Here is a 12,156-nt window from a genome sequence, read left to right as displayed (position 1 = left end):
AGTACTTTCAAAAGTGAAGCCTTCTTGAAAGTTACTAACATGGCTTCATTACTCTTCTTTTCCAGGGTGAATTGGTGAAGCTCTTTGCTAATGACCATAGGAAGATTACTTGTGGTAATTGCCATTGGATCCTTATTCAATATGTAACTGTAGTTTGAATTTTGTTATCATGTAGAATAGATTATACACAATCTTCAAAGACATTTGTTCTTTAATCATTTATTAATAACTCTTTAGTCTTTACTATGAGTAGGTAAGGTAGATCACCATTCGTTTGTTCAATAGACAACGACATTCTCTCTATCTAGAAGACTAGAACTGTCATCAACGAGTATTTAGGAACCTAGTTCTTTGACCTAATTTGTCCATTCTTTCACATTAGTTTTCTTTATTAATTTGTTGTGTGTTTGACAGTAATACTATTCAGTGACAAACAATTTTATTTATTTTTAAATAAAATGACCATCTGCGTCTGAGCTAGTTCCGGACGCAGATAGTCAATTTAAAAAAAATAAAAAACACTTTTTGCGTCCGGAACTACCCAGTTCTAGACGCAGATGGTGGACTATCTGCGTCCATGGCATATGCATCCGGAGTATTCCGGACGCAAATAATCCATAACTCCGGACGCAAATGCCATTTTTTGTACTAGTGTAAGCATCAAAACCAACGATATTGAGGGGTAAATTATAGTAAAAAATCAAAGATATCAGTCATGCCAGAGGAAGCGTCACTACCGACGATCTAGATCAGACTAGGTTGACCTCGCCGAAGTAGTTGATCAGTCTCCTCTCTTCTCTCCATGCTTCCGATCAGCTACGCCCCAGGAGGCGTCTTGGTCCATCAACCACCAGCGGCTGGCGATCTGCATTCGTTGGAGGCGACGATAATCGGCGTTTCGTTCATGTGTCTACATACACAACAAGTGAGGGCGACTGGGTTTCTGCAGATGGCAATCGAGGGTGATCGACTTTCACAACCCAACGGCGCGGACAGTCCGACGGTGATGTGTTTATCGTAGCTGGCGATCGACCTTCTCTTCGTGATTTTGATCGATCACGCCCCAGGAAGCATCGCGGTCCAGGGCGGGGTGTCCCACTCTGCAGCAAACGAGCTTCTTCCGGTAGAAACTAGTTGTTCAGGCAGTATGCGATTGTGACGGAGCTTAATCACTGCGGCGATTGCGACGATGTCTTCGTTTTTCTTAAAACAGAACGACACCATTCTTAATATTATTAAAAATATATTTTGTAGATAATGTCTTCAATCACCAAATGTGAATTTAACGAGCTCGCCCTTGACGGGAATAATTACCTAACTTGGAAATTAGATGTTGAGATATATCTTGGTTCTAAAGAACTGAGTCAGACTATAGTTTCCCCGTCACGGAGCACCAATGCCTAGAAGGCACAAGCACTCATCTTCTTACGCCACCATTTAAACCATGACCTTAAGAACGAATATTTAACTAAAAAAGACCCCGTGGTCTTATGGACATCCCTGAAGGATCGTTTTGGCAAAAAATCTTCCATAGTCCTTCCTCAAGCGTTCAGAAGATATTCAATTTATCTGCCAAAAGTAACTACTGATCATAGTTATCATAAAAGAGTGACTAAGTCGCATATACCTTACCTAACTTAGATAAAATTATCTACCAATACTCTTCCTTGACGCCAGTAGTGTGGGAGATCTATCGGTGAGAAAGATAAGAATCTTGACTAGTAGTGTAGCTATTTGACATAGCAATTAGCATGTCCAAACCAATTATTTTGTGGACGATTTCACATTGTAAGGTGAACCCATACACAATTCACATACTAAATGTTTATAATTACTTTTTTAAAAATTCACTATTTGTATCAGTTTATTGTGTGTTCGGAGTATACAAATTGTGAATTTTTAAAAGGTAAATTGTAAACATTTAGAATGTAAATTGTGTATGAGTCCACAGAATAATTACTCTCTAAATAGTTGAGTACAGAATTGAAAAAAAATTTTTTTTTTAAATAATGTTTTTATTATAAGATAATATTGCAAATTAAAAAAGTAACCAATGGATTAACTACACTGTACAGTTTTAAACAAATAAAAAATAGACATTATATTAATCTAGTAACTACAAAGTTAAAAGTTTGACTTTCAATGGGAGTGATTTATTGATTTTTTTTTTAGTTTGAGTCAACAACAATCTAGACTATAATACCACCTTATAGCCTGGACATTTATTCAGAACAAATCACTTGATAGAAAATATAAATTAAAAAAAAATGCAAAATACAAACAAAACAGAAAGAGAATCATAGAAGCGAGTAGCGACAACTCTACGTGATATTCTCTGCTCAATTAGTAATTTGCGTAGCGTATTCAAATTGGCATGTGCTCTCTATATGTGGTTCTATCTAATTAGAGAAACTTATTACGTAACTTAATTTAGATATAGTCCTGAGAGTCGTTATATCGTGGACCGCGGTCCACAATGCATTGTGGACCGTGGTCCCAAAACGACATCGTTTCAGTAAGTGGGAAACGGAACTCGTAATTGACACTACAGTTCATCTCAAAAGATACTGTCTTACATTTGTTTTGATATTATCGAATGAAACTGTAGTTATATCAAAATGTAAATGTAGTTGTGTTGAAATTTAACTGCAGTGTATATGAACTGATACTGAATAACAATTTCACATTTGTGTTTTATACTATCGAATGAAACTGTAGTTATATCTAAATGTAACTGTAATTGTGTTGAAATGTAACTGCAGTGTATATGAACTGATACTGAATAACAGTTTCACATTTGTGTTTTTATATTATCGAATGAAGCTGTAGTTATATCAAAATGTAACTGTATTTGTGTTGAAATGTAACTGTAGTTGTGTTGAAATGTAATTGAAGTTGTGTTGAAATGTAACTGCAGTGTATATGAACTGAAAGTGAGTGACGCGAATTCATCCGTCTGTTTTCATTAATCAAAACGACGTCGTTTTGATGCGCGGTCCACGATATAATTTGCGTAGTCCTGAATGTGTTAAAAATAATATTCTTTAGAGGACTCTAAGGTTTTTGGTAGAGTCACTTTGACCCCTATTGTTTGAAAATTAATGTTTACACCCTTAAACATTGATTTAAAATTTATTCTTATTTTACCTCTTTATCCTATATTGTCCAATTCCAAGTGTTCTTATAACATTATCATCCCAGCTAGCTTTATGATACTAATTTTTTTTTCGTTCTATTTATTTATTTTTTACTTTTATTTAAGAACTTTTTATGAAAGTGAAAAGTGAGAAAGTATTGTAGAGATGTAGAGAAAATAATAAAGGAATTGTAAATTTAGTGATATAAAAGTAAGCGAGTATTGTATAGATAAAAATAGCCTCATATTTTGGCATTACATGGAGAATTGGAGAGGATTTGATTATTAGAAGCATAAGTTAAATTTTGAAACCAATAGAGCGGGTTCAAGTATGAGTATGTGAAAAGTCTAAGGAGTTGATGTGAAATTGTATATAATTTCTGTCCAATCATTGAAGGCGGCCAAAATGGTAGGGTATATAATAATCCTGTGGCCAATAATCAAGAGGAAATCAGTATTCATTTAACTTTGGTAAAAAAAAATGTGGGTTTTGCAGTTCCCAACTACCCACTCCTTCTCTAACTTCACCATGGCATCTACACAGCCGCCGGCTGACAGTAAGCGAAGGTTCGCGCCGGCGCCGGCGCCGACGCCGACGCAAAGAGTTCTGAAGGTTAAGTACGGTCGTCCAACCGACATCGACATGTCAGAGGTAGAAGCTAGCTTAGCTAGATATAATATACATTCCATAATTTTATTTACCAAAATTATTATCCTTTTATTTATACAAATTTTATGTTCCGATCCTCTCTATTTATTATTTATTATTCCAGTTTTTATTACTCCATTTGATATTATAATAATACAAACGTAAAGACAAGCACAAACATACGAATCTATAGCATATCTAATATAAATAAAGACAAACATGTAAAATATATATGGACCAATGTTATGGGCACATTTACTAACTGGAAATTTTCTCCAGTTTTCTGAAAATTTTAAAAACTGGAAAACAGAAAATAGAAAACAGACAACACGTTTACTAACACAGTTTTTCATTTTGAAAACAAGAAATAATTTTCCAGTTTTCTGGAAAACTGAAACACTATTAAAAGCTGTTTTTTAAATGGAAAACAGAATCAGCTTCCATCTATTAGACTATATGTCACTATAATCGCATTCTCACCATTATCTACTTACATATTTATTCATTACTATGATTACATTCATTATCATTTTCTTTTACTTAGCATCGTGTTCTATCTTTTCCACTTGCATTACTTATTTAAACATAACTTATTTGTTTATGCTTAAAATTATACATCATTCACATTATTAAAATTAAAAATTGAAATCTATACCACGTTTTATATTTTGATTGAACTCAATTTATTATTGGTCCGGATATTTTTAATTATGTTATATCATATACAAGTTTGGTCCAGATATCGGATATTGAAATTTCACATAATACAAGTTTGGTCCAGATATCGGATATTGAAATTTCACATATATAATATTAGGTCCAGATATCGGATATTGAAATTTCACATATATAATATTAGAATTCAAAATAAAAATTATATTATTCACATATATAATATTAGAATTCAAAATAAAAATTATATTATATACATGTCATTCAAATGAATATATCCAAACATATATATTATATACATGTCATTCAAATGAATATATCCAAACATATTTTAAATATACATGTCATTCAAATGAATATATCCAAACATATTTTAAATATTAGTTCAAAAATATTAATATTATCTAAACTAAATTTTATGTGAACTTAATAAGTTATTGGTTTGGATATATATTTATTTATGTTATATACATATATAAATTTGGTTCGGATATCAAATGTAAAATTTTTACATATTGGACTTAAAATTAAAATTTATATTTATTCTATTTAAACCAAATATATTTTAAAATATTTAAATATAAGGTCTAAAAATTACTCGAAATTAAACTTATTGTTAATTTTATAACGTTAATCTAAAAAAAAAATAAATTTGAAAAAATAAGTGTAAGTAAACAAGTTTTCTAAACAGAAAACAGAGAATGAAACAGAGAATGAAAACTGAAAAATTGAAAAATAGAAAACAGTTTTCTGTTAGTAAACATGCCCTATATCTTTTGTCTTCTTTTAAAATAATGTATAATTAAATTTGTAATAAAACTTGTGAGATTTGCAAACGATTTGTATCAATAATTGCTTCAATAACACTTAAGTTGAATAACTCATTTTTTAACACCATAATTACTTCAATTGTATATTTTTATGCCTTTGACTGCATATTTTTGTGCCTTCAAGTGCACTTTTTTTGTTAATTCGAAATGTAATGTTTTAAAGAGCAGTAGGTCTAGATAAAATTAGTGGTTAAGATTTGTGTACATTTTTCTCATGGGAAGTCCATGGCACCCGTATGAAACTAAAGTCTTTTTTCTGTCTACCCTATAAAATGATATATGTTTGAAAATTGAAGCTGCACTCTTTTTTAGAAGAATTAAATAATAATTTGATTTATAGTAATAACCTAAATACTGGATTGTTATACCATAGGCTGATTTCAATTTTAGTTTAAAATAATTTTCTTTTGAGTATTGTTGACTTTATTACAATGTATCATTTGAGAAGCCACAACTATGCCGCTCGACTACAAGGCCTTTAGTTTAGGACTTTAGGTAACCTTTGATTTTTAGTAAATAACCATATTTTTCAACCGGTTTTTAGTAAAGTCCTAAACCAATTAAACAAGTTGAAACCGGAAAAATAACAAAAAAATAAAAAGACAAAAATGCCCTTACTAAAAATAGGAAAAGTCATGAGAATGACTAAAAGTGTCCAAAAAATAATAGTCTGGGATATTAAATGGCAAAAATGATAATTTGAGACTAAATTTGGAATTGCCAACAATGACAAGAGACCTCTGGTGGAATTAACTCTTATTTAAATGATGATATAGAGTAATTTTGATTATGTTACACTTAAGAGTTGGAAAACATTTAGAAACAAAACAAAGGGATTTCCAAACATCTATTTACTATTTTTATCATAACAAACAAAAGTTTAAAATATCACCAAAGTAGTATGTAAAATTTTAAAATAAAAATGTTTGTCATGCAATGAAAAAAAATGATATGATTGATGATAAATTACAAATAGACCCAGTGCGGGTCAACCCGCCCGGAGTCTACCTCGGCCGAGCCCAGGCCGACTGCCCAGCCTTGTGTTTGGCCACCTAGGCCAAGCTTTGTACTCGGCCACCCCGGTCAAGCCCCGCGTTTGGTTGGGTGTGAGGTTTTCCCTTGATGCGATTTATGTGGCGTGGGATGCGGTTTACGATTGTTACAACCTATCACCCTCTTCTCGTGGGGTGGTTTAGAGGTTTCAAGTATATAAACACTCCACGATATCTTGTTAGTACATCTAATCTCTTATCTTTTACATAGTTTTGTCCTTACACGAATTATTCTCTGTAATAAGCTTTACACACCTTATTAATACAAGAATTTAGTCTCTGTGACTTACAATTTTTGTTTCTTTATTACATTGTTTGTCTTTGTCTGAATTCTATATTGTCATATCTATAATTTATAATCGGGTCAATTGTTTTGGACGTTGTGTCAATATAATCGATCAATAGTATTTATCTATATCTGATCTATATAATAACAAAAGTTTTACCAATGTTCATTTCTATTTATTTATATAATTTTCTTAGTTATTATTCATATTGTTGGAATTATAATATTTATCAACTAGGAATAAATCAATAAGTTTTCTATATTTATTTATTTTTGTGTACATATTAGAGATTATATTAACTATACAAAATTTTAATTTTAATTTTAATTTTGTATGCTATGAAAATAGATATTTGACTAAATATATGGAATTGCAACTATATTATTAATTAAAGTTGGCATATATGGTTGTGTGGGTGTGATGCATGCAGGCTAGCCCCAATAATACTAGTAGAGGACAGCTGCCTGAAGGTCTTGTGCCGGAGCTTATGCCAAAACACGTTGGATTCATTCTGGATGGTAACCGGCGGTGGGCCAAGGAGAAAGGGATGATGGTGGAGCTTGGTCACCAATTCGGCAGCAAAAAGGTGAAGCACCTCATTACTTTGTGTCACAACTGGGGAATCAAAGTTCTTTCTCTCTTCACCTTCTCCACTGAAAATTGGCTTCGCCCCAAGGAGGAGGTTGGGTTTTTGATGAGGCTGTTTAAAGAGGTGATAGATACAGAACTTGAGGAGTCCCGGAGGTATATATATATATACTATCTGTTCATAACTACTTTTTCAATCACTTAACAACTTGATGCCACTGAATCACAAGGTCATTGTCATTAAGTAAGTAGTGGTAATTAAAGAATGTAAAATATATAATAATACTTAGCTTATAATAAATTGATTGAATTGATAGGGCTGGTGTACGAATATCATTCATAGGCGATAAGTCGAAGCTCCCCACAAGTGTGCAAGAACTAGTGCAGGCAGCGGAGGAAGCCACGAAGGCCAACACAAATGTTCATATTTTGGTAGCAATGAACTACAGCGGAAGATCTGATATATTGCAGGCGTGCAAGAGAATTGCTAGGAAAGTGAAAGATGGAGCCTTGGAGGTAGAAGACATAGAGAATGAAGGGATGTTTGATGGAGAATTGGAAACCAGGTGTGCTGAGTTCCCAAACCCAGATTTGCTCATACGGACCAGCGGTGAGCTTAGGATTAGCAACTTCATGCTCTGGCAATTGGCTTATACGGAGCTCTTCTTCGTGGACAAGAACTTTCCCGACTTTCAAGAAGATGATTTCCTTCAGGCTTTGCGTTCATTTCAGCAGAGACACAGACGTTTTGGTGGACATAAATACTAACATTATTCATTATATTTTTACTTCAATTCCTTATACATACATGTCAACATGGAATGAAGAATTCATACTATAAATACATAAGCTACTCGATCTAAGAGTTTCTTACAACAACATCTACTATACTAATAAGAGCCAAAGAGAATTAGGCCTAAAATGGGTAGAAAAAATAGCGGTCAAATTATTTAATCAAATAGATGGTTCAGATGAATTACCTTTTTTTTTTTTTTTTTGTTGCAAAAAGATGAATTACTTAATCAAATAGATGGTTAAGATAATTCTAATTAATATTATTAATAGAGATTACCTAATTTAACCTTACTTTTATCTTACTTTTATGATTATCCGTTAAGTTTTCCGTTAAATATTTTCTTCTCCGTTAATATTCCGTTAACTTTTAACTTACCCATTAATTTCTATAAGAAAGGTCTTAGGTTTGAACCTCATCTCAATCAAATTTGACATAATTAAGTTTCTCGGTCTATTTTACTCTTATTAAATTAAATAAATTAGTAGCTATAACAAAAAATGATACATATGTATTTCTTTAATTTAGAATTATGTGTCTACAATACCTTTATTTGAAAAAATTATTCATTATCAAAAAATTAAATTAAATAAGAGAAATAATCTCATTAGTTATATTGTCTTTATTTTCTCTCATGCAAAGATTCTTACATTTAAATTTATCAATTGATATTCATTACATTGTCCAATATCTTATTTTTACAATATCTTGTAATTAAATATCAAAGTTATAGTACAAAATAATGTTATATATTTATTACCAAGTATTTTATTAATACTATGAAATTTTTTTAAAAATAATTTGAAGCTAATTATATTAACTACTTGGGGATTGGTTGACAAAAAGAGTACTCAAATAATAACCCAACAAATTGAAGCGGAATCACTCTATTTTACTCTTATTGAATTAAATAAATTAGTAGTTACACCAAAAAATGATACATATATATGTATTTCTTTAATACCATGAAAAAAATAAAAAAGAATAGTTTGAATCCAATAATCATATTAATTACTTGGGGGATTTGTTGACAATGAAAGTACTCAAATAACCCATTACCCAGCAAATTGAAGCGAGAAACTACATTTTAATATCTTTGGAATACATAATATTTTAAATTTTCAAATTTTTATTAATTTATTTAATCTTTTTTCTTAAACTAGGGATTTATTTATCCACAATAACTCATTCAGCAATAATGGTTGAACCAAATGAACCCCAAGCAGAACACCTAAAGGAAAGTCCATAGCTTCTATATCATAATCTCATTGCATGACGTTGTCATCTATGCTACCAACAATATCTGAATTGCAAATTACACACTACCAACAAAAAGGAAGAGAACAAATAGTAAAGATGAAGACAATGACAATGTTACTCAAAAGAGAATTAAGAACCACTTAGAAAAATTCAAATTAAAAGTAGTATTTATTTAGACTATCATTTTTAGACCAAATATTTAGACTATCGGTTTTACAAGGTTGCAAACATTTATTTTAGTAATAATTATAAGGAAAAAACTTGTGTGAGACCGTCTCACCATGAGACGGGTCGGGTCAGGTCGGATCGGTCAAGATGCAAATGTAACAGTTATATGCACAAATGTCATACTTATATGCTCAAATGTAATACTAACCAGGAATAAAATTTTTGTTACTTATAAGGGTAAATGTAATACTATTAAGGGAAAATACAATACTTTTACATTTCGATTTAAAAGTATTACATTTTTCCTCAAAAGTATTATATTTGCCCTTATAAGTAAGAGGCACTTGTCAATATTACTTATTATGAAATATGTATTACTTTTTCTCTTATAAGTAACAAAATTGTATTCTTGATTAGTGTTATATTTGAGCATATAAGTATGACATTTGCATGGTGCTTTGACCCGACCCGACCCGTCTCATGAATAAGGATCCGTGAGACGGTCTCACACAAGTGTGACCCTAATTATAATGGATGTTCTATGTTATCTTGGATTCATATACTTTGAGTTAGATATTTAAATAAAAAAATCCGACATTCAATTACCCATGTATGAACTTCTATATAATCTTGCATTGATATACATTCAAATATTTATTTAAATATAAACATTGGGCATTAACCCATTCGCGCAATGCGCGTATAAAACTAGTATTTAAAATAATTGGAGAAACATATATAATAATAGACCAAGACTAACTTGCATGTGTAGAATGGGAAAATTTGAAAACAGGCTATGGGGGTGTTTGGTTATTGGCTTATCAGCTAAATTTTTAGCTTATTTGATCAAGTTTAGCTGTTTGACCTACCAATAAGTTATTTTGAAGTGTTTGGTAAATGGCTTATTGGGCCAATAAGCTGAAAATTGAAAAGCTAATGTATGTAGCTTTTTCTATTAGCTTGTTGGGATCAATGAGTATATTGACTATTTTATCCTTTGAAATCAATGAAATTTACTTATAAATTGGTGGTGGGTTTGTTATTTTATAATAATAATAATAATAATAATAACAACAACAACAACAACAACAACAACAACAACAACAACAACAACAAGGGGTGATGGGTTTGTCATTTTTAATAATAATAATAATAATAATAATATTGAAAATAATTAATAAAAATTGTTTTAGAATATAATTTAATAAGAATTAAATAAACAAGAATAATTAACTTACATCCTTAAAAAAGTACAGATGATACCCAAATTTTATAATTATTTATTAATAAGAGTTTATCTTTTTGTTATATTTAAAGGTTGAAATAATACAATACATGCATACCCTTAAATGTCATTTTACATTCAATCAGCTACTAGTAAACAACTAATTTACCAAACAGTTTTTTATAACCAGCTAATACAACCAGCTGGTCAAACCAGTTAACGCAATCAGACATCAACTACTAGCTAAACCAATCAGCTATCAACTATCAGCTATCATCCTTTTGCCAAACACCCCCTATGTTTGACAAACTTAGCTGAAATCTGAAAATGCATAAGCTAGAAGCTGAAAATTGAAGAGCTGTTAAACTAGCTAATTATGTCAAAAATTAGCTTTTTGGTAAGCAGGTAAAAAGATAAAAAAAAAATATTTATAAAATTTAAATAGTTTTAAATTTAAATAGGTTTGTTTACATATTAAAATTTAACATTTTGAAATGAAATTATTAACATAATCATGATCTAAAAACTCATAATGAAGTAGCAATTTTGTTGCGAATCTCCTCCATCTTAAAAAATAATATTAGATAATCAATCTTAAATAATAATAATAATAATAATAATAATAATAATAATAATATTATTATTATTATTATTATTATTATTATTATTATGCATAAAAATATAGGAGATGTGAAAATGCCAAAAATATTTTAATTGGGAGGGCTAAAGGATGTCATTTATTTAAAATCTACTATATATATATATATATATATATACACTAATAAGAGCTAAAGAGAGTTAGGCCTAAAATGGGTAGAAAAAATGGCAGTCAAATTATTTAATCAAATGGATGGTTCAGATGAATTATTTAATCAAACAGATGATGGTTAAGATAATTCAGATTAATATTATTAATAGAGATTACCTAATTTAACCTTACTTTTATCTTACTTTTATGATTATCCGTTAAGTTTTCCGTTAAATATTTTCTTCTCCGTTAATATTCCGTTAACTTTTAACTTACCCATTAATTTCTATAAGAAAGGTCTTAGGTTTGAACCTCATCTCAATCAAATTTGACATAATTAAGTTTCTCGGTCTATTTTACTCTTATTAAATTAAATAAATTAGTAGCTATAACAAAAAATGATACATATGTATTTCTTTAATTTAGAATTATGTGTCTACAATACCTTTATTTGAAAAAATTATTCATTATAAAAAAATTAAATTAAATAAGAGAAAATAATTTCATTAGTTATATTGTCTTTATTTTCTCTAATGCAAAGATTCTTTACATTCGAATTTATTAATTGATATTCATTACATTGTCCAATATCTTATTTTTACAATATCTTGTAATTAAATATCAAAGTTATAGTACAAAATAATGTTATAAATTTATTCACCAAGTATTTTATTAATACTATGAAATTTTTTTTTTAAAAATAATTTGAAGCTAATTATATTAACTACTTGGGGATTGGTTGACAAAG

General features: G+C 30.0%; 1 protein-coding gene across 1 annotated transcript; it reads left to right on the top strand.

The window, feature by feature from the left end:
- The first annotated feature begins 3,588 nt into the window (after positions 1-3,588).
- On the top strand, positions 3,589-8,090 carry LOC116022782 (dehydrodolichyl diphosphate synthase 2-like). Its single transcript, XM_031263650.1, has 3 exons — positions 3,589-3,788; positions 7,057-7,370; positions 7,532-8,090. The coding sequence occupies exons 1-3, from the start codon at positions 3,618-3,620 to the stop codon at positions 7,980-7,982; spliced, it is 936 nt and encodes a 311-aa protein (XP_031119510.1). The 5' UTR covers positions 3,589-3,617; the 3' UTR covers positions 7,983-8,090.
- Positions 8,091-12,156: the final 4,066 nt, after the last annotated feature.

This window comes from Ipomoea triloba, chromosome 6 (genome assembly GCF_003576645.1).
Source record: "Ipomoea triloba cultivar NCNSP0323 chromosome 6, ASM357664v1".
In the NCBI taxonomy this organism is placed as follows: Eukaryota; Viridiplantae; Streptophyta; class Magnoliopsida; order Solanales; family Convolvulaceae; genus Ipomoea; species Ipomoea triloba.
The sequence above is the reverse complement of the archived record's forward strand: the minus strand, read 5'-3'. Positions and strand labels throughout refer to the sequence as shown.